The sequence below is a fragment of the Hypomesus nipponensis genome, chromosome 9, assembly GCF_054491055.1.
Source record: "Hypomesus nipponensis isolate SF chromosome 9, ASM5449105v1, whole genome shotgun sequence".
In the NCBI taxonomy this organism is placed as follows: domain Eukaryota; kingdom Metazoa; phylum Chordata; class Actinopteri; order Osmeriformes; family Osmeridae; genus Hypomesus; species Hypomesus nipponensis.
The window spans coordinates 25,224,005-25,248,555 of NC_140369.1; the positions used below are offsets into that span (position 1 = coordinate 25,224,005).

Below are 24,551 nucleotides of genomic sequence, written 5' to 3' on the forward strand. Positions count from 1 at the left end.
CAAAGAACAATACTTGGAATGCTGAAGGAGCATTCCAACAATAATAATAAGTTGAATAAAGATTCAAAGAACAATACTTGGAATGCTGAAGCAGCATTCCAACAATAATAATAAGTTGAATAAAGATTCAAAGAACAATACTTGGAATGCTGAAGCAGCATTCCAACAATAATAATAAGTTGAATAAAGATTCAAAGAACAATACTTGGAATGCTGAAGCAGCATTCCAACAATAATAATAAGTTGAATAAAGATTCAAAGAACAATACTTGGAATGCTGAAGCAGCATTCCAACAATAATAAGTTGAATAAAGATTCAAAGAACAATACTTGGAATGCTGAAGCAGCATTCCAACAATAATAAGTTGAATAAAGATTCAAAGAACAATACTTGGAATGCTGAAGCAGCATTCCAACAATAAGTTGAATAAAGATTCAAAGACCAATACTTGGAATGCTGAAGCAGCATTCCAACAATAAGTTGAATAAAGATTCAAAGAACAATACTTGGAATGCTGAAGCAGCATTCCAACAATAAGTTGAATAAAGATTCAAAGAACAATACTTGGAATGCTGAAGCAGCATTCCAACAATAATTCTCACAATAATATATATGTGAGATTACAATGGTTTGTGCTAGCCGAAGGCAAGCACAACCCAATTACAGCTGTTTGAGCTTGGACCAAATCTGACAATGTTTGCCATTGGAGAAACATCTTATTTTTAGTGCTGTCAAACGATTAAAATATTTAATCGCGATTAATCGCATTAATGTCATAGTAAACTTGCGATTAATCACAATTAATCGCACATTTTTATCTATTCTAAATGTCCCTGATTTCTTTTTGTCCCAATCTTTTTTCAAATTTTAATGCTCTTATCAACATAGAAAAGTGGTTCGGATTGCTTTGTGCAAATATTTTTTTTATTGAAAACAACATTGCAATCGCCTGGCTTTGACGAGGGGGCAGAGAATTCGCATCAGCTGTGTGCTTGGCCATCAAGTGGTATTTCAGACTGGACGTGCTGCGATGATAGCTCAGTTTACAACGACAAAACACACAGATCACTGGTCTTGTCAATAGAACCATTTGGCAACTTTTTAAAAGCAAACTTTCCATTCAGAATCTTATTGGCATCCATTTCGGCATCTCGCGCTCGTCATCCACTCAAAACGTAACGTTAGCCTACTACCAGAGAATGTCTAATATCCGTAAACGGGCTCTGCTACTACTCTTTAGCCAGCTCGCAAGCCAAACGAGTGTTTGGCGTGCCTGTTGTTTTGTTTCCGGTCTAGCTAGATCCGGTGTGGTGTTGTAGTTTTTCTAACGTCGGTAGTTGTTGCAACAGCATGTGAAAAAAACTACAAAGTTTGCTAGGCCAAAAAGAGCGTTAATCGCGCGATAAAATAATTGACGCCGTTAATTTGGGTTTGCGTTAACGCCGTTAATAACGCGTTAAACTGACAGCACTACTTATTTTATTATCCAGTTGATGACTGAACATGGCAAGAGTCCAGATCTGGCATTGGCTCAATTGGCAGTTGCCAGTTAACCTTATGCTCATGAGTTCAAATCCCCAGCCTAGTGTTGTTGGCCAAACATGAAGTAGTTTTGCTCTCTTGTTGTCCAAGTTTCAATCTTCTGCAGTGTACATGTTTTTAATATGTTGCCATTTGGCGGAGGAACCCGCATCGCTGCTTGCAGCTATATTTGTATATTTATATTGTACATTATAGCTATTTTATACTTTTATATTTATTTTATTTTACTTTTAATTTTTTAGTTTAGTATAAGTTAGTTAGACTTTTGTAAGGCTGGGTGTCAAACCCGCCCCCACCTCTCATATGCTAAAGTCTGGAGTTTCTGGACGGTCTCAACTTGATGGCTCTCACACCCCATTCAAGATGTGGTCTGATTGGTTGTTCTTGTGTATAAAGGGAATTGTAATGCATTGTTCTTTGGATTCTTCGTCTCCTGAGACCTTCTCCTCAGTTCTCCCTTGTCCTACTGTCCTACTCCTTCCTCACCTCTTGCTTTCTCTCTGATTTACAATGATCATGGTAGAGTAGGTAAGATTGAAAACTTTCATATTGTAACATGTTTGCCTTGTAATTGATTTCATTCATTTGCAAAGTTATTAAATGCGTATTTCATTTAACCGTACTTTGACCATTCTTGCTCTGATTTAACCCATAGAGTCAAATACCTGGAATTCTACTGGTATTGGCATTATTTGGTTCATGCTAATACACTGTTTAGTTTCCCATCTTCCTTTAAACCATAGGGGAATTAGTTTGGGTTGTTTGGACAATATTTACCCCCCTACACTTTGAACCTTTTGTATAGTTAGACTTGTTTAAACTTACACCATTTATTTAAGATTTACTCCTATATGTTGAATGTATGCACAGTAAATTCCTTGTCGGTGCAAACTCTCATGGCGATTAAGAAACCTTCTGATCTTCTACAATACAAAATTAGAAGGAGTAACCAACCCTGACGTAAACATAGTTAGAAATAACAGTTAACATCAGTAACACAAAGTTCACTGCTGGTTAATATAGCCAGAACTGTGTGTAGGTTGTCCTTTGATGATCAATTCCAAATATGCTTTCATCAGATTTAATCCACCAACATGACTATTTTACCGATAAGGCCGCAAAGTGCTGAACCATTCCAATTCATAGCAATTTGAGCCCTTGCATCCTCTTGCACTCAATCACTTACTAGGTGACGTCAGGTAAGTGTGTGAGGGTTCAGGGTTTAGGAGGGACATTGGGATTGGGCCTTAGTATCATCATTCTCTGAACAAAGGTGTCCAAAACTGATGTCAAGTAAATATAAGAAAATGTGTAGTTAAATACATTCGGCAAATATAACAACATGAATCCAACGTAATATTTATATTACCTGAAGCTCAAACTATTTTGCACTCAAATTAATGCAATTTCTTGTTGAAGTCCCTAGCTACATTCACTTCAAACCGACACTAGGACCCAGGTTTGAGCTAAGATACATTTTACAACGTCTGGTTTTAGTGACCTCTCTTTCTGGAACTAAAAATCCATAGTTTCCCTCATCTCAGGGTTTAAAAACTCAGTTTTCATTAAACCTGATTTCTGGAAATACAATTATGATTCTGGCTACAATCATAGTTGAACCATATTGTAGATTGTATAGTAAAATACAGTTTTTAATTGTATCATAATATAATGCAAGGCCTATTAACATAGTTTGATGTATGTTTAGTGTTAAGCAACATTACATAAAGAGGTGTATAAAAAACAAACATGTCCTTACTTGAGTTTCTCCAGTCTGCAGTGTGGATCCTCCAGTCCAGCAGAGAGCAGCTTCAATCCTTTTTCTCCTGGATGATTGTAGCTCAGGTCCAGTTCCCTCAGGTGGAAGGGGTTGGACCTCAGAGCTGAGGCCAGAGAAGCACAGCCTTCCTCTGTGACCAGACAGCCTGACAGCCTGTAGAAAGAGGATCAATATAGTGACAGAATCCATCTGGGCCTCCAGAGTGAGTCAGCACAGAGGGGTTCATTTGGCAGGTGCTGTCATAGCTGCACCTCCCCTCATTAGACAGAGTGACCCACGTAATCCCACTCATTCAAGACGGGTTCAAGTAGACAAGGTCATTGCGGGTGCGCCCACTCAACAATACAAGTTTACCTTTTTGACATTGTTATAAATACAGACAATAAATCTATATATTTGTACAACATGGTTTTTGTTTTGGGAATGTTGGGATGATAATACAAAATAGAGGCTAAAGAACAAGCAAGTTTGCTCAACAATTCAATCAATTAGACAATTCCCTGGCCTGAATATGTCCACTATTTTAAAGAATTATCATATTCCAAAGGAAGAAATCTTAGGGCATCTAAACCAGCCAAGATTAATTAGAGTAGGCTATAGGGAAGGGAATTAAGCGGCAGATAATATTTTAAAAGAAAAATTCCTGCATTAAATACAATACATCATGACAGTTTGCATGATTTGAAATGGTCACTTATTATCACACTGGCATTTAATTATCACGGCAAACAATTACACTGCACTGAACTGTAAGTAAAGTAAAAAATAACAAAACCTGTAATGGTCACTGAAATCATTCACGTTTTCTATGCTAAACCGAGCAGTCACGTGAAAGTGAATGAGGTGAACGAATCCTTTCTGTTTCCTCTACTGAGCCAATGAAACAGTCCAGATGTGCTGCCATGAGAAGATGAACGAATCACTCACTGAGACTACTAGTTACTCCTGAGTCAGAGAAGATGAACGAATCACTCACTGAGACTACTAGTTACTCCTGAGTCAGAGAAGATGAACGAATCACTCACTGAGACTACTAGTTACTCCTGAGTCATTCTAAAGATTTGTTCAATATGAAGGAATCGTTCACAAACGACACATCACTACTGGCTTCTTGGTTGGGATGGTCTGTTATACCAGATTTCTAATGTGAAGCAATGCTAAACGTGAACATACCACTTTACAATTAATAGACCTAGGCCTACACAAAAATAAAAAATAAATAAAAATGGCCATTCCTCTGTATACTGAGGTAGTGACCAAATCAACTAATAAGTCTCCCTGTGTGAGTTCATGTTTAAACTGTAGTTAAGCTGTGGTTCTCCTTTAGCTTTCCAGCAGCATAGACAGCGTCTATCTTCCACTTTCCTAACTGTAGGAGCTATTTGTGTTTCTTATTGGCTTGTCATATTATTTTGGTTAGATAGAACTGTCAGTATATTTTGGACACTGGGTGGCAGTCAATGAAGGCACAGGGTTCTATATTTAGGGACACAGGTGACAGGAAGCAGCGTGCCGCCAGGAATTTTGGGCCCCATGAAAAAACAAAAAAAACAACAACAAAAAACTATAATTTCTATTAGTTTTTCTATTATTTGGGCCCAAGTCAGTCAGGGGCCCTTAGAATCGTCCTAACTTTTCCCCCCTATACGGCGCCCCTGACAGGAAGACACACGTTGCCTCAAGAAAGCTGTCAGGATTCTAAGAGACTGTTACCACCCATCCTTCAGTCTTTTTACGCCGTTGCCTTCTGGCAGGTGATACCGGAGCATTCGAGTTTCTTTCCAAGGCCCATCGGGCTTCTGAACGGACATTGAGATGGACATTGATACACTTCACCCTAGTCACTTTACACACTGTCACTTTTAGCTACTGGTTGCACTATCAGCAATATTGCACTATTATACTTCACTTGTCTTAGGTTAGTATATGTTATTATGTGTATTAAAGGTTAAGTATATTGTATAGATTATATATTATCTGTATATTTAGGAGGTTTACTTACATGTAATCTATGTTCTGTGCACTGTTATGTTATGCCAGATTGCTTTGCGTTGTCTTGTCCTAAGAATTTCAGTGCCCATTCTGACCTTGTGTTGTTCTGTGCATCTGACAATAAAAGATTTGAACTTGAAGGGGGCATAGGTAGAGGGAAGGCACACAGTTCTCACCAGACCAGAAAACAGACCACCAACGACATTGGGTAACCTAGTATGTTGATCTAAATTTTACAACTATGCATAAACAGCCGGAAAAGGACCAGAAAATCTGATTCGTTGTGCTTGTGTAAGATCACTCCTAAACTACCTGTGTATAATGGCAACAATATAGACATTTTGGAAAACAAGAAAATTGGCATTACATTAAGTGAGAAAATCGCCCTTTTATTGGAACTTGAGCTTCAAATTGATTTTTGTTGTTGTTGTATTCCACAAAATCTGGCCGCTATCCCTAAGTAGGGAGGATTTACAAGGAGCCTCATTGTGTAAGCAGCGTGAGCAGCCTCATCGTAAATGTGGGCTACAGAACCTGTTTAAAGAGAAACACTTAGGGTGCTTTCACACCTATTAGTCCGTTTGCTTGGTCCGAATCAGTGGATGAGTTGCTACTTTGTTGCATTTTTCATTAGGTCCGGTTAGTGTTCACACGGTCCTGTTTTAAGCGAACCAACGTTTGAAAAAAAACTGACATAAAAAAAAACTATGACACGCGTCATACAGGTTGTTTATCTATTGGCCAGAAAATGTGTGAGGGAAAATCACTTCCTTGTCACAAACAACAATGGAGCAACAGCAGCGTATTGCGATCGCAATACTATCTTTAATTGTTATTTGGTGTTGCACGACCACGTTTTTTGGGTTGCTCGTTGGTCTTTTACTCAGGATTATATCCAGGTTATCAAACCATGGGAATGATATGTTTTCGTCTGACGAGCTACCACTTTTCCATAGAACATCACGCACTTTTAGCTGTCTAAGTTTGTAACTTTCAACCAACATTGGTCCACTGTGCAATATTGACGCTTTATTTCAGTACCTAGGCCTATATCACTAAATCATTTAAATACCTCGCTACTCTGTCTCCACAAGTATCTCTGCAATATGATCATCAGACCATATTTGCCGTTCCTTCACTTCATCATTGCCCCACGCTTTCCGTCAATAATTTCGCTGCTAATGAACGGCTGTCTCCGCCAAGTGTAAATTCCTTTTTCAACCCACAATGCACTACATTTTGGTTTGCTTCCTGGAATAGGTCAATATTAAGTCCAATTACGTTCACACCTAAATCGAACCGAACCATGGTTCACTTGGAACCGGACCGAGTCCCATCTTTTTAGGGGGACCATGGTTCGGTTGTTTGGTCCGCACTAGAGTTCGAATGCGTGTTCTCACCTCTCCAAACGAACCGTACTTTCAGAGAAAACGGACCATGGTCCGATTGAAACGGACCAAACATGTCAGGTGTGAAAGCACCCTTATTATTGTCACCCAGCAGCAAAATGTACATCTCCAAATTTACGCAAGGTCAAAGGCACCAAAGCTAAGGTGCAAGTGAAATCTGAAGTGTTATGAGTTTGATCTGAGACCATCTGTAATTACCAATAGTAAAATAACACATGAAAATAGTTGAGCAGTATATAATTGCATGCCTGTGGGGTAAAGATCTCTCTCTTGGAAGTCGCTTTGGATAAAAGCATCTGCTAAATGAATACATGTAAATGTAAGATCAGTTGGGTTCCGGAACCTGCTCACGTTAATTGTTTTTTTTGTAATCTCGATGACCAATAAACACTTTGCATCAAAATAGGACATTTTAAACAACAGCACAAATGCTGCCAGATGCACAACTCCCTGTCCAGGTATATGTACAATAATATGATGAATAGTATATCTTAACCCTTGTGTTGTCAGAAGGGGCAAACATGACTGTTATTATATTTAACAGCAGAGAAAACCTCCAAATAGTTTTTTTCCCCAACTTCAAATGTCTTACTTTTACTAGTGACCCCAACATTTGTAATTTGTCTAAAAGAATTAACATCACACAACAAAGTGATATTATGCGTGCTACTGATTTAGATTACAGAGTCTATAAAGGTGCTGCAGATGATAGTCCCTCCAGTTCTCTCTTTGATGAAGCCATGAGTACAACTCTGTTGTCTAAATCAACCATACAAACAAATTATGTGATTATAACTTTACTATCATAACTGTGATTATATACTTTTGTCTCATGTAGAACATAAATACAGACCTCAGTGTCTCCAGCTTGCAGAGTGGATTCCCCAGTCCAGCAGAGAGCAGCTTCATGCCGGCATCCTTCAGATCATTGTTACTTAGCTCCAGTTGTCTCAGGAAGGAGGCTGACTTCAGAGCTGAGCTCAGAGAAGCACAGCCTTCCTCTGTGATGTGACAGCCTGACAGCCTGTAGAAGGTAATCATGATATGGATTACAAACACTACTATCTTCTAGAGGTAGAAATAAAGAATATCAGTCTAATCATTTCCTATGGGTGTTGTGGTGAGTTACTGTTGCAAGCTGAAACCAACAGGGGGACAAAGTGTTCTCATATAGAGCTTCTCTCCTCTGGAACAGACTTCATGTTTCAATCAGGGAGGCTGGCACTGTCTAGGTGTTTAGGGTTACATCAAGAGCACTGAGTTTGAATTCTGATTATTTGTGTTCAAAATCCATTCGCACATTTTATGCGAAGGATAGGTTTTGGGGCTCTTTTGCTGGATCCAGCAATTGTTTATCTAAAATAAAGACCTATACTTTTAAGGGTTATAATGGTCTGTCTTCCTTTGTTAATTGAGAAACCTAAACTATTTTGTTTTACCTCTGGCAGTTTACCACTTACCCTTGTACCATTTCAGGTTATTCACTGGACTTGAACTACTTAAATTCCAATAAAATAAAATGGGGGTGTTCTAAAACTTTTGACCTGTCGTATATATATTCTATAGTTTAAAATTGTAACATTCTTGTCTGCATTCTCTTCTCTTTTTGCTTTAATGTTATGTTACATGTAGCAAGACCAACCTCCAGGAATTCAATGGCCAATGTAGCCTTTTATGATCTGTGCAAATGACCAATAAAAGTGTGTTCAACTTCCTAAAGAGCAGCATTGCACCTGACACTTGAGGCCGAAATATACTTCACGCTAAGTACGTGTACACATGCTGAATGGCTGCAGCACGTATCCTGCGTTCGTTTGGTGTGTACTGTGTGCGCGCGTCTCCCTGGCCCTTAAATGTACAATAATATGATGAATAGTATATCTTAACCCTTGTGTTGTCATAAGGGTCAAAGATGACTGTAGTTTTATTTAACAGCAGAGAAAACCACCAAAATCATTTCCAACTTCAAATGTCTTACTTTTCCTAGGCCCCCAACATTCGTAAAATGTAAAAAGAATTAACATCACAACAACCACAAAGACACGTCCACAATGGGAAAGTGATATTATGTGTGCTACTGATTTTGATTACTCAGGGCCTCATTTACTAACAATGGCGCAGTTTATGCTGCGTCTGTTTTTGCAAGTTCGGTAATAGCTAGGGCTGTCCCCACTTAGTCGACTAGTCGATTTTCTGGTCGATGTGCTCTTGGTCGACTAAGATTTTTTAAGTCGAGCTGCCATATGGCAGTGTGAGATCTGATTCCCGCTTGTGTCATCATTATTGAATTAACAAAATGTTCAACAGAAATTGTAGATTATATTATTTAAGACAAATAAACCAACTAAAAAAATATATAATTTAAAAGAAAAGGTGTTACTGTTTTCCCTTTCATTAATCTGCGCTTTGTTTTGGTTTGGTATTTTGCACACGGCACAAGCAAAATTGGCTGCAGAACTACAAACTCTGCCATAGCCTACTTTGTCGGTGTTATTAGTCAAAATGGCAAAGAAATCTGTGGTACGGCAGCATTTCATTAAAGTACATTTACATTTCCAACGTACCGGGTGACTCGAAAAACGTTGAATGCAAACTCTGCCAACAACGGTTTATTTTTCATAGTTCGACGTTGAATATGATGTAGCCTACCACCTGAAAAACGTAAATTGGTCTAGCCCTACTTCGCTCACGCTAACGCGCTGGGTTGAAAAATGAATATGCCTATTACAAGAATCACATCCAAATCGAATGACATTATCTTCTCCGGCCAAGACAGCAAAATCTTTCTCTGTTGAAACGTTCCCCACTCAGCTTCTACGTAAGTTCGCATGCTGCAAGTTTTCAGGCAGTGATAAGCCCGCTCTGATGATTTGCATGTTAAACAAACAATATTTTTAATTTGTAAGAGATACAAAATACCATCGGCATTCGATTAGGCACAACCGGGAGACATATCTTAAATGAAAGAGGAGGTTGTTTTCTTCAAAATAAGGTATATTTAGTCAATTTTAAAACATATACATTTTAAGAAAAATCAAGTTGAAGTCATGTTGATGAAAATCCCATAGGGATGCATTGAAATCTGAACGTTCTATTAAGAAAAAGATTGGTTTTTCCCTTGTAACTTTTTTCAGCATGTGGGCACAACATTGACACTTCCTGAAACACAAGGTCAGGTGGTATTACGTCATCAGTCAAATTGAAAAAAAAATCGAAAGACATACATTTTAGTTTTTGGCCTCTTGTATGAGTTTAGTCCAATTTCCTTCAACTATCTGTGACGTCATGAACCTTGGCCGGATGAGTCACACGTGAATGATTTAGCATGGTGCTGCAGACTCATCCTAATAGCCTGGCTTATCGTTTACTTAGGCAGGACTCAAGTATTTGGCGGTATTTACCACCGCAATGCGGACATTGACATTAATACTAAGTAGACAAAGGTTTCGGTCATGGTGACGGGCTTTTTAAACATATCTTAAGACACTTTACATATATCTTTTCAATGTATTGAACACAATAAACATTGGCAAAATAAACCCTCTCCTCTTGGTAACGTTTTTTAAGAAATGTTTCTACCGAAATGATTCATGGTAGTGGTATGCAAATGTTTTCGTCACGTAACACAAATCTTAACCATTCATTGGCTTATTATCGTTTGTCAGGAAATTCAGTGAGAACTATTAAAAAAAGCGCGAAAAATCCTTCTTCTTGGCTATTTTTCTATAAAGTATCCACGACACGATGGCTGATTCACAGAAAACCACAAAAACTGCTGAAATTACATTCACAGGTGAGGGGGAGCAACACACTAATACTTGCAACATTTTAGGTATAATTTTAGATCCAAATTGTCGTCGGGTTTGTAGTAAATTACCATTAGAAACATTAACAAATGGCATCATCATGAAGATTATTACTTGTACAAAAAAAATGGCTTTTCAAATGCCGGTGCTCCTTGTGACATTTAATATAGTAAAACATAACTTTGAACTTCACGAATATGACTTCGATCATGTAATATGGAAAATAGTGCATACAGTTGCAAATAGATTAATGAAAAAAATCAATAACTTTGTCAGAGTTAGTGATAAAGACTCGTGTCTCAGTGAGGTGTTTGAGCTACCGCTTCCATATGGGCGTGAACAGAGAATGTCTAATATAGAGAGAACTGCCACTCTCGGGAAACTTCCGGGTTCTGAACTGGTTGAAATTCCATGTGAGGGCGCTAACGAGCGAGTGCAGAATAAATGGAGATCTATGGAGCGGTACCCCTCAAAATCCACTTTTCTCAGGATATAATTTTTTGTCCAGTAATTTGAATTCTGAATTCGAAAGGGGAGGCCAAAAAAATACACACTGCCGGGTTTTAGATTTTTTGAAAGTCGCCTTTCTGTTCTAAAAAGCTTTTGAAAATGTCATTGACGTCATATACATCGTACGACCAGAGCTACTGTTTGACGGCAAGCTCTGGTCACTTACTTTTTTCTCTCAGGGCATCGACAACACAGCTGACAGGTTAGGCTCTCCCTGTCAATACACATGCTTGAAAGAGTTTTGGCTTGCTAATGTTGTTGCTAATGTTGCTAATGCTCCGACATTCTGATTCCGCTTCCGATGCCATCAATCGGGAGCTCTGGTCGTATCAGTCCTTTACTAACCAATCAGCATTTAGTAGCAGAATGCTAGCGTGTTATGTACAACAGACTCACCATGTAAGAAATCAAAAGGACATAAGTACTCCTTCATTCAATTTTCGACCTATAATCCATGTTGAACATGCACAAACTACAATCAAATCGGAGGTTTTTCAACGACAATCAGGCGAAAGAGACAAATGTAGCCGTTTAGCTCCATAGACTCCCATTCAACATGCACTCGCTCGCGATCACCCCCAGTGGAACTCTGGTGGAACTGCAGCCAAATTCGGTACAATGGGGTTTAATAGGGAGTGGCAAGGCTCTCCTTAAACAGGCTCTGGCGTGAACTTGCAGAATTTCCGACCTGCGCGTCTCATGATGCCGGTGAGACAACTCAAAATGACATCCTTGATGTTAGAGAAGCTAATGATTTAGTGATTGGTTTACATGAACAAGTTAGCATAGTTAACAACACTAAAATAGAGTACCAACAAGTAGAAGTAGATATAGATAAATTAACTAAGGAACGTAAAGATATGGGGCTTAAAATATACCAGGCTGAGAAAGAAATAAAATCGCTTAGAGCTAAATTAATCAAATCGACGGAAAGACAAAGTCTGGTCAACGTACGTAACATAAATAGAAAAATTAAGAGGAAAGACGATCAAATAGATCACCTTAAAGCTCAATGTAAAGGGAATTTGCAAGTAGCGCATGAGTTCGAGCAGGTAAATGCAGAGCTCAAAACAGAGAGAGAGAGACTAGAGCAGAACATTCACAAATGCAAGGTCTTAGAGTAAAAGATAAAAGCAAACCCCTCAAGAGGAAAGCTGTAGCTTTACCGGACAATATGACCGATTTAAATGACCAAATACTGTACTGGCAGGATCGAAGTGTTAAAGCTGAAGATCAGACCAGAAGCGCGTTCCCAGCTAACACATGACGTTGCGGCAACGTTGCCAGTAGGTGCTCAGTTGGTAGCCCGCGACGTTACCTTCTGGCAACGTCGTGGCAACGTTGTGGCAACGTTATAAAGGGAATGTTGCCAGTTGGTCCCATGGACAACGTTGCTACGACGTCGTACCTTGGTCGGCTGGTTACGTTATTTTTAGACCTGTGGGCAAAGTTGCCGCGACGTCGTCCCTTGGTCGGCTGGTAACGTCATTTTTAGGTCCGTGGGCAACGTTGCCGCGACGTCGTACCTTGGTCGGCTGGTTACGTTATTTTTAGGTCCGTGGGCAACGTTGCCGCGACGTCGTACCTAGGTCGGCTGGTAACGTCATTTTGAGGTCCGTGGGCAACGTTGTCGCGACGTCGTACCTTGGTCGGCTGGTAACGTCATTTTTAGGTCCGTGGGCAACGTTGCCGCGACGTTGTACCTTGGTCGGCTGGTTACGTTATTTTTTGGTCCCATGGACAACGTTGCGGCAACGTCCTACCTTGGTCGGCTGGTAACGTCATTTCTAGGTCCGTGGGCAACGTTGCCGCGACATTGTACCTTGGTCGGTTGGATACATTCATTTTGGTACCATGGGAATTGCTCTTTGGTCGCAGGACAACGGATCTCGAGTGCAGTGGTTTATCATGGAGAGATCACACTGGATTGCTCTCAGACACTTTTGTAATTTAGACATAGTCTACATGAATTTCAATCACACAATATTAAATGTAGCACCCAGCACGTATAAATGTAGACAATGTATGTAATTCATGTGCAGCTCAGCCCCAGCATGGTCATCAATTTTCTCATATGCAGGAACATAGCTTTAATAAATAAAAGACTGAATTTTGAATATAATTCTTAGCCTTAGGCCTATATTAAAATATAAGTATTTCATTCTATACATGTACAAAAGCAATCAATGTGTGATGTGTAACATGATTAAGCAAACATTCTTTGTCCAGCACACCAAAGCTGTATGACACACAATGCAAATCTGAGCTGCAATGATTTTGTAATACAAAATTGTTAAATGTGACCAAAAGGCAAGCGATTCTCAAGTTGTATTTCCAAAGACATGAGTCATCACAGAATATTACAATTCTTCCTTAGCAAACCTAGGTTTGCTAAGTCTTCCCCAGAGCAACAACTTTGCGCATGCCCATTTCAACGCATCTCTGAAACTGGGATTTCAGAGAAGAGTTTGCAACTGAACGCATGGATTTCAACTGGAAATTAGCTACTTCAAAGGTGAGTTTCTTTACAGAAATAGATTTAAATATATAAACATATTTTCTGAAATCGGATGGAGGATGCTATTACGTATAGGTTTGAAATTTAGGCTATTAAGCCTGGTTATCTGTTTCAGATTAACATTGTTTACGTTAGGATTTCGCTAGCTACTAGCTAGTAGTACAGCTAGTATAATGTACTGTAGAGTTATGCTAAACCCTCCAGAAAGTTAAATACTGAAAATACATACAAAGTTTAGCGTCTCACAAATCACCCACAAAAGAATCAGTAAAATAAACGTTCAGAACTAGAAAAAACCTTGTCCGAAAATAGTTTATTTAGCCCTGGAAGACTGGAGCTAGCGCGTGGCTGATCACGTTTTGATCAGTCGGCACAGCAATGGCGTCTATAAAAGTATCATGTCACTAATTCTTCCAATTTGTACATGCCATCTGTTTTTGGATACGTTTATTCGTTTTGACCTTAAGATGCGTGAGTTTTTCCGACGCTTCCACGAGTGAGTTTTTCCCAAAACGGCAGCTAGGTAGCTGTTATTAGCTTCCGTATAGCAACCTAGCACAATACTCGTAGCAATGCTCCAACCTGCTAGTGTTACTTGTTAGCCTACTAATTGTAAATTTTGAAGCCATACTATAGGCTATAGTATAGCATTTGTCACATTGTTGGAAAATAGTAGGTTGTAATGTTCAGAATCACACATGTGCGATGCTGATCCTTTTATATTTATATCAAAATGCTAATACTATGTACTTAAACTACATTCCACTTTCATTTGTACAGAGTATCCTACCACCGTCACACAGCCTAGCACTGTGTCCCTGGGAAATTATGGTAAAGTAATGAATGACCGTTTTTAACAGTGACAATAATTGTATGAACCATGGCAACCTTAAAGGCTATGTTTTGAAGCAAAAGCATGACTTAAAACTTTTGCATCACCAAACTCCTAGGTGTCAACTCTGGTCTGGTAGAGGAGAACCCATATGGGGTCCAGGAAAACAGCTGGCAGCCAGGCAAGTGCAAATATAAGACACTCAAAGCTTCTCAATAGCATTGCCAACTCATTGTAAGGCATACTTAAGTTGTTCTGATCGTGGCAGGGGGATACATATTTGTCAAAACAACAAATGTTGTCTTACAAATGCTTTGTATACAGCCATTCAAGGTAACATGTGTTATTTACATCAATGTTACAGCTAATCTAGAAGAACCACAGTGTATGCCAATCATGTTAACTCTTGTAAACTTGTTTTCTTGTCTTTACTGACACACATTACAGGTTATGTTCCAGAAGATGGAGACATTGGAGGAGAACCAGCGAGAGGCTCTCCTATTCAGGCGACGACAGGGCAAACATGCTGAAGAGGTGCCAGTGATGGACCTACAGGTGGCCCAAACACAGGCTGTACCCCAAGACCTTGAGGAGCGCCTTAAGGTGCTGGAGTTCCGAAAGAGTGGTAGGTGTTTTGAGATGTTGTGAACTATGGCTTACACGTAGTGTTCAACGTTCAAATTGGTGCTAACAATAAGTTCATGACTTCTAATTGCAGATTCTGTGATGAAGTGGAAGACAGGACTAGGAGAGAAGGCTGTGGAGCTCCTCACAGCGTAGACACTCAAACACGCCCCGGCAGCCCATTCAAAACAAGCCAGGTGAATGAATGATGATGGCAGCTTCCCAATCCAACCTTTCACATGACTATGTGACCAAAAACTAGAATCCCATAATATTTTTTTGATGATGTATATTATTCTAGATGTGATTTTTTTTAATGACTTGTATAGCCCCTTTCATACGTGCAATTATGTTGATAGGACACTAACTTATTTTGTGCTTCATTGTCAGGGCCAAAAGACAGGACCTGTAGCGGGGACTGGCAGAAGATGTTCATTCACTGTTTCATTCACTGTATTCACTGGCACTTTGTTTGAAATAAAATGACTGAATGTTACATGGAAATGCTGCCTTGTTTATGATTAGCTTGAGTTAGGCAACACACCACACAAACATAGTCCTCCTGAAGTTGGCTATGTAGCCTATTATACAAGAACAAGTAGCATTTGGGGCAAAAGAGGTCTGCATATGAACCGCCCCAATACACGCAAAAGAACTGAGAAATATAGGTTACTAATTAACGTCGCAGTTACGGACTGGCAACGTCGGAAAATTACGTTGGTAGGAGGTTGCGGTTACGGACTGGCAACGTCGGAAAATAACGTTGCTAGGAGGTCGCGGTTACGGACTGGCAACGTCACAAAACAACGTTGCAAGGAGGTCGCGGTTTCCGACTGGCATCGTCGGAAAATAACGTTGCGACGACATCGCGGTTACGGACTGGCAACGTCGGAAAGTTACGTTGCTAGGAGGTTGCGGTTACGGACTGGCAACGTCGGAAAATAACGTTGCCACGACGTTGCGGTTACGGACTGGCAACGTCACAAGATGACGTTTCGGCAACCTACTGGCGCCCCACAGATGCACGGTCCCGCAACGTCGCCAAAGACGTTGCGGCAACGTATGTTCGGTCAACGAGTGACGTTGCGGCAACGTAAGGAAAACGTAACTGTGTTAGCTGGGTTAGTCTCAACGTTAGATGGTCGTGTATATAATGATAAAACTAGGCAGACCGTAATGGAGCTGACTTCGGTATTAGGGGTAAGTATGAATAAAGCAACGGAGGTAATAGATTGCGTTTTAAAAAACATGTCAGGATTAGAAACAGAGCGTTTACCTAGCGTGTCGTGTAAAAATGTAACACTAGAGGCCAGACATGTATCCTTGCAGCAGATTAAAAGTAGGTTGATAGAGGAAGACAACCTCACCCTTACAACAGATGGTACAAGTAAACTGGGCCACAAATTCGGAACCGCTGGGGTTTGTTTTTCTGATGGGACTAGGCTACATATAGGTCTTCGAGAGCAAGCATCCGGCTCTGCCCAATGCACTTTCGACACAATTGTTGAAATGGTGCATGATGTAGTCAATACGGTGCATGTAGAGGACGATAGGGGTGGGCTCTCAGACAGTATCTTTTCAAAAATTACTAATTTGGTAGGCGATAGAGCAAGTACTGAGAAGAAATTTAATGAAATACTCTCTCAGTACCGTATGCAAATATTGCCAGAAATAGTCGATGGTTATACTCAGTTACCTGACTCAGAAAAGTCTAAACTTGCTGTAGTCAATGAATTGTTTTGTAGGATGCATGTCATTGATGGACTGGCACATCAAACAGGTGTTACTTTAGATATGTGGGAGACACTAGTTTTAGCAATGCCAGGTTAGCTCTGCATGGAAAACTGTAGAATGTCATGTAATCTGATTCACTCAGTCCCTTCTTGCCCCGCTTGCGTTCTCTCTCTCACTACAACAGACCCGTCTGTGAATAGCCCCTCTCTCCATGCACGGGACAAACAGCTTTTTTTCTCAGAGACAACCGGACAATCAATCTGGAGTTTACCAACGGTTAGGCCCAATCCCAACGTCCACCCTCACGGAAGCATGGAAGGAGCAACCAACCCTGACGTAAACAGAGTTAGAAATAAAAGTTAACATCAGTAAGTTTAAACACAAAGTTCACTGATGGTTAATATAGCCAGAACTGTGTGTAGGTTGTCCTTTGATGATCAATTCCAAATATGCTTTCAACAGATTTAATCCACCAACATGACTATTTTACTGATAAGGCTGCAAAGTGCTGAACCATTCCAATTTATAGTACTTTGAGCCCTTGTAGCCTTTTGCACTCAATCACTTACTAGGTGATGTCCAGTAAGTCTGTGAGGGTTCAGGGCTCAGGGTTTGGGGGGACATTGGGATTGGGCCTTAGTATCATCATCCTCTGCACAAAGGTGTCCAAAACTGATATCAAGTAATTTATTATAATATTTGTTGTTAAATACATTTGGCAAATATAACAATATGAGTCCAACATAATGTTTATAGTATATGTAGTATTTTGCGCTCAAGTTAATATTTTTTTCTTGTTGAAGTCCCTAGCTACATTCACTTCAAACCATACACTAAGACCTAGGTTTGAGCTAGAAGCTACATTTTACAACGTCTGGTTTTATTGACCTCACTTTCTGGAACTAAAAACCCAGAGTTTCCCTCATCTCAGGGTTTAAAAACTCAGTTTTTCACTAAACCCGCTTTCTGGAAATACAATTATGATTGTGGCTACAATCATAGTTGAACTATATTGTAGATTGTAGAGTAAACATGCAGTTTTTAATTGTATCATTATGAAATGCAAGGCCTATTAACGTAGTTTGATATATGTTCAGTGATAAGCGACATTACATAAAGAGGTATATAAAAAACAAACATCTCCTTACTTGAGTTTCTCCAGTCTGCAGTGTGGATCCTCCAGTCCAGCAGAGAGCAGCTTCAATCCTTTTTCTCCTGGATGATTGTAGCTCAGGTCCAGTTCCCTCAGGTGGAAGGGGTTGGACCTCAGAGCTAAGGCCAGAGAAGCACAGCCTTCCTCTGTGACCAGACAGCCTGACAGCCTGTAGAAAGAGGATCAATATAGTGACAGAATCCATCTGGGCCTCCAGAGTGAGTCAGCACAGAGGGGTTCATTTGGCAGGTGCTGTCATAGCTGCACCTCCCCTCATTAGACAGAGTGACCCAAATAATCCCACTCATTCAAGACGGGTTCAAGTAGACAAGGTAATTGCGGGTGCACCCACTAATGTCAGTGTGATAATAAGTGACCATTTATAATCTTGCAAACTGTCACGATGTATTTAATGCAGGAATTTTTCTTTCGAAATATTATCTGTCACACAAATGTGTAATTCCCTTCCGTGTAGCCTACTCTAATTGATCTTGGCTGGTTTAGATGCACTAAGAAGGCACAAAAAATAGTGGGGGGCTGGACCCCTAAATTAAATGAAAAAAAAAGTATAATTCAGTCAGCACAGGGGAGGGGGGGGGCAGAGACATTTTTGCAGAGTCCGAGTACTAATACGCCTCTAAGAAAACAAAAAAACAAAAAAATTAAATAGGCTGAATTGCCTGGCCATAAGCACACTACACTACCGTATTTTTTCGGAATATAAGCCGCATTTTCTAAAAGCCGCACCCCACCAGAATGGGAGCTTTGTGTTTGTAAATCGGAGTACAGGCCGCACTGGAATATAGGCCGCACTTTGAACGGGAACAACAATACCGTAGTGCCGGCTAGCGTTGAGCGGAACAATGCTCACAACTGTTTATTTACCCAGAAAACACATTCCCAATGGACAGCTTGGACAGCCATCTAACTAGACAGCATTCCCAATCATGGTGAACACTCAAATTATCTAAACTACAGACCATAGCATTACACATATCAAAACAGAACAGAATTAAAGCCGGGCTATAAGCTGCTTCAAAATATAAGCCGTACAACCACAATAAAACTGTAAAATCGGGGTACAAGCCACTGCTTTATTTGCGAAAAGTATGGTACTTTAAGAGTACTATTTTTTTTTTTCAAATAGACAGTTCCAGATCAAATCTAACTTTTTACCTAGTCAAACCCTACTGCTAGTGTGTTTTGAGTGTTCTGGTCTTGATCCGGTATTGCCCAGCCTTGATCTTGGACTTGACTCGGTATCGCCCAGTTTTGGTCTTAGTCTTGACCCAGTCTCGACCCCTTAAAGTCTTGGTCTTGTCTCTGCCTCGATACACCTTGGTCTGGGTTTAGGTGGTCTTGACTACAACACTGTCCCCTGGTCCTGACCTCCTGCCTGGCCTGACTCTGAGCCTGCCTGCTGCCCTGTACCTGAATGACTCTACCTTGTGGATTACAACCCTTGACTGCCCTGACTATTCTTTGGCCAGACCCTTTGTACCTTTAGTAGACCATAAACTTACGATCAGTGTGTGGTGTGTGATTGAACAGGAATACAGACCTCAGTGTCTCCAGCTTGCAGAGTGGATTCCCCAGTCCAGCAGAGAGCAGCTTCATGCCTGAATCCCCCAGGTTGTTGTTACTCAAGTCCAGCTCTGTCAGATCTGAGGAGGGGAGAGCTGAGGCCAGCGCTTCACAGCACCGTTCTGAGAGGTTACAGTCATTCAGCCTACATGACATAAGGAGAACATGAGACATCATCCGACATCATCAGAGTCATGTTTTGTAGGAACATATGATAATCAAACACTATCACAATATGTGCTGTTGTAATATTATAATAAAAAAATCAAATGCCTTATACATACCGAGCAGTTTTGGAGTCTTTGACCACTGGCAGCAGCCTCAGAAGACCTTCCTCTGATCTGGAGTAAATCTTCAGGTCAAACACATCCATCTTCTCTTCTGAAGTCAGCAACACAAAGACCAGAGCTGACCACTGTGTAGATGAGAGCTCCTTCTCACTGGAGAGACTTCCTGAGCTCAGGTAGTGTTGGATCTCCTCCACCAGAGAATGGTCATTCAGTTCATTCAGACAGTGGAACAGATTCATGCATCTCTCTGCAGAGGGATCCTCTCTGATTTTCTCCTTGATGTACTTGATTGTTTTCTCACGGCTCTGTGTGTTGCTTCTTGTCTGAGTCAGTAGACCTGTTAAGCGAGTCTGATTGGACTCCATTGAGAGGCCCAGGAGGAAGCGGAGGAAGAGGTCCAGGTGTCCTTTCTCACTTTCTAAGGTCCTGTCCACAGCAGTCTTGTAGAATCTGACAGCCGGTTGGAAGAAAGGTATTCTCTTGTAAAAGTGTTTTTCCATTACATTCACATGGTATTTAATGAATGACAGAAACACATGCAAAGCAGCAAAAAGCTCCTGGATGGTCAGATGGACAAAGCAGTACACCTTCTCCTCACCACCCCATTTATCTTCTGAAAAGATTTCTGTGCACATCCCAGAGCAGTTTGCAGCTCCTTCAACATCAATGCCACACTTCCTTAGGTCTGCCTCACTGAAAATCAGGTTGCCATTTTCCAGTTGAGTGAAAGCCAGTTTCCCCAGTGATCGAATCATCTTAATGTTATTTTTGTCCCAGGGTGCATCAGTCTCCTCTTTCCTGTTGTACTTCACGTTCATCTTTCTGACTTGGTCAACCAAGAAGTGTATATAAACTTGAGTCAGATTCCTGGGCATCTCTTTTTCTTCACAGGTCTTTAAAACTGTTGTAATAATGAAAGCGACGACTGGAATGTGGCACATGATGTAGAGGATCCTTGATGTCTTGATGTGTGAGATGATTCTCCTGGCCAGGATCTCATCACTGCATCTCTTCATGATGTACTCATCCTTCTGATCATCATTGAACCCTCGTACCTCCGTCACCAGGTCAACACACTCAGAAGGGATCTGATTGGCTGCAACAGGTCGGGACGTTATCCAGAGGAGAGCAGAAGGAAGCAGATCTTTCATGATCAGGTTTGTCAGCAGCACATCTATGGTCTTTGGCTCTGTGACATCATCACAGCTCTCGTACTTCTTGTAGTTGAGGGGCATCTGGAACTCATCAAGACCATCCAAGATAAACAGAACTTTCAATTCTGTCTTGTTTTCTTGTCCCCTTGTGAAAATGGCAGTAAGAAACTCTTTCTCCATTTCTTTGAAGCATTTTTGAATTACACCAATCAAGGAGTGCTTCTCTTGCTTCAACAAATTCAGCTGTCGAAAAGGCAGTGGGAAAATGAAATCAATGTCTTGGTTTTGTTTGTTGTTTGCCCAGTCCAGAGTGAACTTCTGTGAAGAAAACGTTTTGCCGATGCCAGCGATTCCCTTGGTCAGAACTCTTCTAATGATTTTGTATTGTTCGTCTGAGGATTTGAAGATGTTGTTGAATTTGACTTTTTTCTCTGACCCTCTAATCTTCCTGTATTCTCCCTCAATCTGTCGTACTTCATGTTGGTCATTGACCTCTCCACCTCCAGCCTCTGTGATGTAGAGCTCTGTGTAGATACTGTCCAGGGAGATTTTCTCACCATGCTGTTTCATCCCATCAACTATTTCTTCATACTTAGATTTTAGTAGTCTTTGATGTTTGCGTTTCTTGAATTTGAACATTTCTGTATGTTTATCTACAGATAAAAAAACATCGACATGTGAATTCAACTGTTTAAACATTTTAAATTAATTCACATCATTCAAATACAATTAAGATATCCCAATTTGATTGGGATGATTGAAGAGCCCTATATCATAGCCTCTTCATTACAAGATCAGTTTGGGAAAGGTTCATTTTGTATGTTGTCTTTATGATTGATGATGATTGTAATTATTAGGGGCCAATCAGCAGCGAAGCATATTGGATTTGTTAGTTTATTTATTATTATACTTCGGACTAGCAGTCTATGGCAGTCCATAGAACCGATTGGTGTGAAGTTTTGAAATTTGACACACTGATTGGGAACTGTCTCCTGATTATTGTCACCAAGTTTCATGTCGACCACTGAAGCACTATAGCGCCACCATGGGGTCAAAGTTGAAGGTGTGTTTACACCCATAACTTTTGAACAGTAAGACCGTTTTTATTAACTGAGGTATCATTGGATTCCTTGGATGCAGACAATTCAATTGAACCCTGTGACATCATTGTCGTCCTTAGGTTTTCCGTCATTTGTATTTTAAGAAATGCCAACTTTTTCGAACTCCTAGGCCGTTGCTCCGATTTTCATGAAAAATGTACCAGATAATCTTCAGACCATGCCTACAAAAAATCTTTAACATTTTATCGATAAGTCAAACCGTTCACGAATAACTCGCAAACAATTTTGACAAAGAGCACGCCAAAGTGGCCGTGAGACCTTGTCTCTGCAACGGTTTACCGTATGGAGACAAAACTTTGGAAATGTCATCACGGGCATGTCATCTACCATGACAGTATATTTCATCATGATCATGTCTTATGTACCATGACAGTCTATTTTAGCATGATCATGTCTTATTTACCATGACAGTCTATTTCATCATGATCATTTCTTATGTCCCATGACAGTCTATTTCATCATGATCATTTCTTATGTACCATGACAGTCTATTTTAGCATGATCATGTCTTATTTACCATGACAGTCTATTTCATCATGATCATTTCTTATGTACCATGACAGTCTATTTCATCATGATCATTTCTTACGTACCATGACAGTCTTTTTGCTCTGAGGGGTTTCCACCAGGAGCAGCAGCATGGCCTCCAGTCTCAGTTGTGTTGGAGGAACCCTGGACTTCCTGAGGAAGACAGGAAGTTGAAGTGTTCCCACCAGCCTCCTCAGCACCACTGACACCTGTGAGGAGAGAGAAGACAGGAAGAGTCAGGCCTGCACTGTCTCATCCTCTCAGGTGTTCCACTCTGTGGAGCTGTGGGTGACATGGAAGGATCATGTCCTGTGTGGACTGGGGTTGGTGTTAGCATGCTGGACTACCACTAATATAATGTCACCTTGTTTAGTTAAGGGAAGGGTGTCAGTCGTCCTTACAGTGTCTGCAGTCCTCAGTGAAAGACACATGCAGGATAACACTGCAGACTGAAAAAAAGAATAGCCATTGAACACTTACTCATCAGCCACTTAGCCAGATTATTCTGATCCATCCTCCTCAGGATCTCCACAGTGATGTTCAGAGCTCCTTCCAGTGTGTATGTCTCCACCATCCTATCCACTGTGTCTGTTCTGGCAGCTTCCTCCAACCTGCTCTTTGGGATGGGATCAAACCCATCCAGAACTTTCTTCTTCAGGAACCACTGAAACGTCTTCAGATCGTCTTCCCCGAGCTTCTCCAGAGTTCCCAACAGGTGTTCTTCATTACCTGTGGCCATTGTAGATTACTGGATAGAGGGGATCATGTACTGCTTAGTAAACAAAAGTACAACAATGGCAAACAGAGTTTGACTGGCAATAGTTGTTCCTGTTGTGAAGATTTTGAGAATAAATTGCTATCAAATGGTTAAATATCTTTTGAACGCATATTTATGAAGCAGACACAACCACAACCATCTTTGTCACACAAACATCAGACAGCAATACAGAACCATCCAAACTAGGAATTCAGATGGGGATCATGATGGAGAGGGAGCTGGAGGGAGATACAGGTGGAGGTAGTCAGGTGGAGGAGAGCTGGAGGGAGATACAGGTGGAGGTAGTCAGGTGGAGGAGAGCTGGAGGGAGATACAGGTGGAGGTAGTCAGGTGGAGGAGAGCTGGAGGGAGATACAGGTGGAGGTAGTCAGGTGGAGAGCTGGAGGGAGATACAGGTGGAGGTAGTCAGGTGGAGGAGAGCTGGAGGGAGATACAGGTGGTGGTAGTCAGGAAGAGTGAGTCTACAAACCTAACAAAGATCCACACAGGATTGTAACAAGTCAAACTGAATGGGTGTAAACAGAGTGTGGGCTTTTCTACTGGTCCTCATATGTGACTGAGCCAAACAGCTAAAAGCTGGGTCATCTCTGCTGGTCCATATTTAAGATGAGCTGCTTCTCTGCCTCTCTGAGTTTGTAGCTTTGTGGCTACTCTACTGGAGATGCTACTGTACAGATGGTCCTGTATACACAGTCATGTGTTTTATATTGACCTCTTCCCTTCTCTCTCTTTTCTCTCATCCTTCTGCTGGAAATAGAAAACATAACAAGTTGTCCTCTAGTAAACTAACAGGGTTGTAATAATAGTATGAGTGTCCTGAGTTGAACCAAACAGTTATTAGTGAACACTAAGACATTTGGGTCTGATTCAATAACCTTGTAGGGCAGGAAAGTATTGTGACCCGTGAATTAAATGTCATGCCGACCTATTTGGCATATAAAGTATTGACAGGAAGAACTAGATATCGTGTGGTGCAGAAGAGTATAAAGGAAGACTGGCTGTTGTGCAATGTGGGCTTTTCATGCGCACATTTCCAAATGTTTGTGTAATCGGCATTGAAGACGAATAAAACTACTTGTATCTGATTTGACCAAGGCTCAGTCGTCCTTCTCACAACTCAGTAGATTCCAGAGAACGATCTATGAAACTTCCTCTCCTTCCACTCCTCCATGTCTTCTGTACAAAACCAAAGTCT

The 24,551-nt window shown here is 40.7% G+C and overlaps 1 protein-coding gene and 1 long non-coding RNA gene across 6 annotated transcripts in view; one reads left to right on the top strand and one right to left on the bottom strand.

The window, feature by feature from the left end:
• Positions 1 to 7,474: 7,474 nt before the first annotated feature.
• LOC146273964 (NACHT, LRR and PYD domains-containing protein 3-like) overlaps positions 7,475 to 24,551 on the bottom strand; it is a 184,679-nt gene continuing 167,602 nt past the window's right edge. For 2 of the 4 annotated variants that reach the window (XM_084704440.1, XM_084704439.1), the window contains one exon: positions 7,475 to 7,748. In XM_084704440.1, coding sequence (XP_084560566.1) covers positions 7,514 to 7,748 — 235 coding nt within the window. In that variant the 3' untranslated portion in view covers positions 7,475 to 7,513. Of the gene's footprint in view, positions 7,749 to 19,462; positions 19,631 to 19,769; positions 21,583 to 22,643; positions 22,788 to 23,058; positions 23,534 to 24,551 lie in introns of those variants that run through there. The other 2 variants (XM_084704441.1, XM_084704442.1) reach the window with 2 other exon arrangements.
• LOC146273965 (uncharacterized) lies at positions 13,905 to 15,518 on the top strand. 2 transcript variants are annotated; one of them, XR_014766520.1, is made up of 6 exons: positions 13,905 to 14,054; positions 14,339 to 14,389; positions 14,509 to 14,571; positions 14,838 to 15,015; positions 15,109 to 15,211; positions 15,405 to 15,518. It is a non-coding gene; the product is annotated as an uncharacterized LOC146273965 (long non-coding RNA). The 2 variants fall into 2 exon arrangements; XR_014766519.1 differs by lacking the exons at positions 13,905 to 14,054; positions 14,339 to 14,389 and having other exon boundaries at positions 14,503 to 14,571.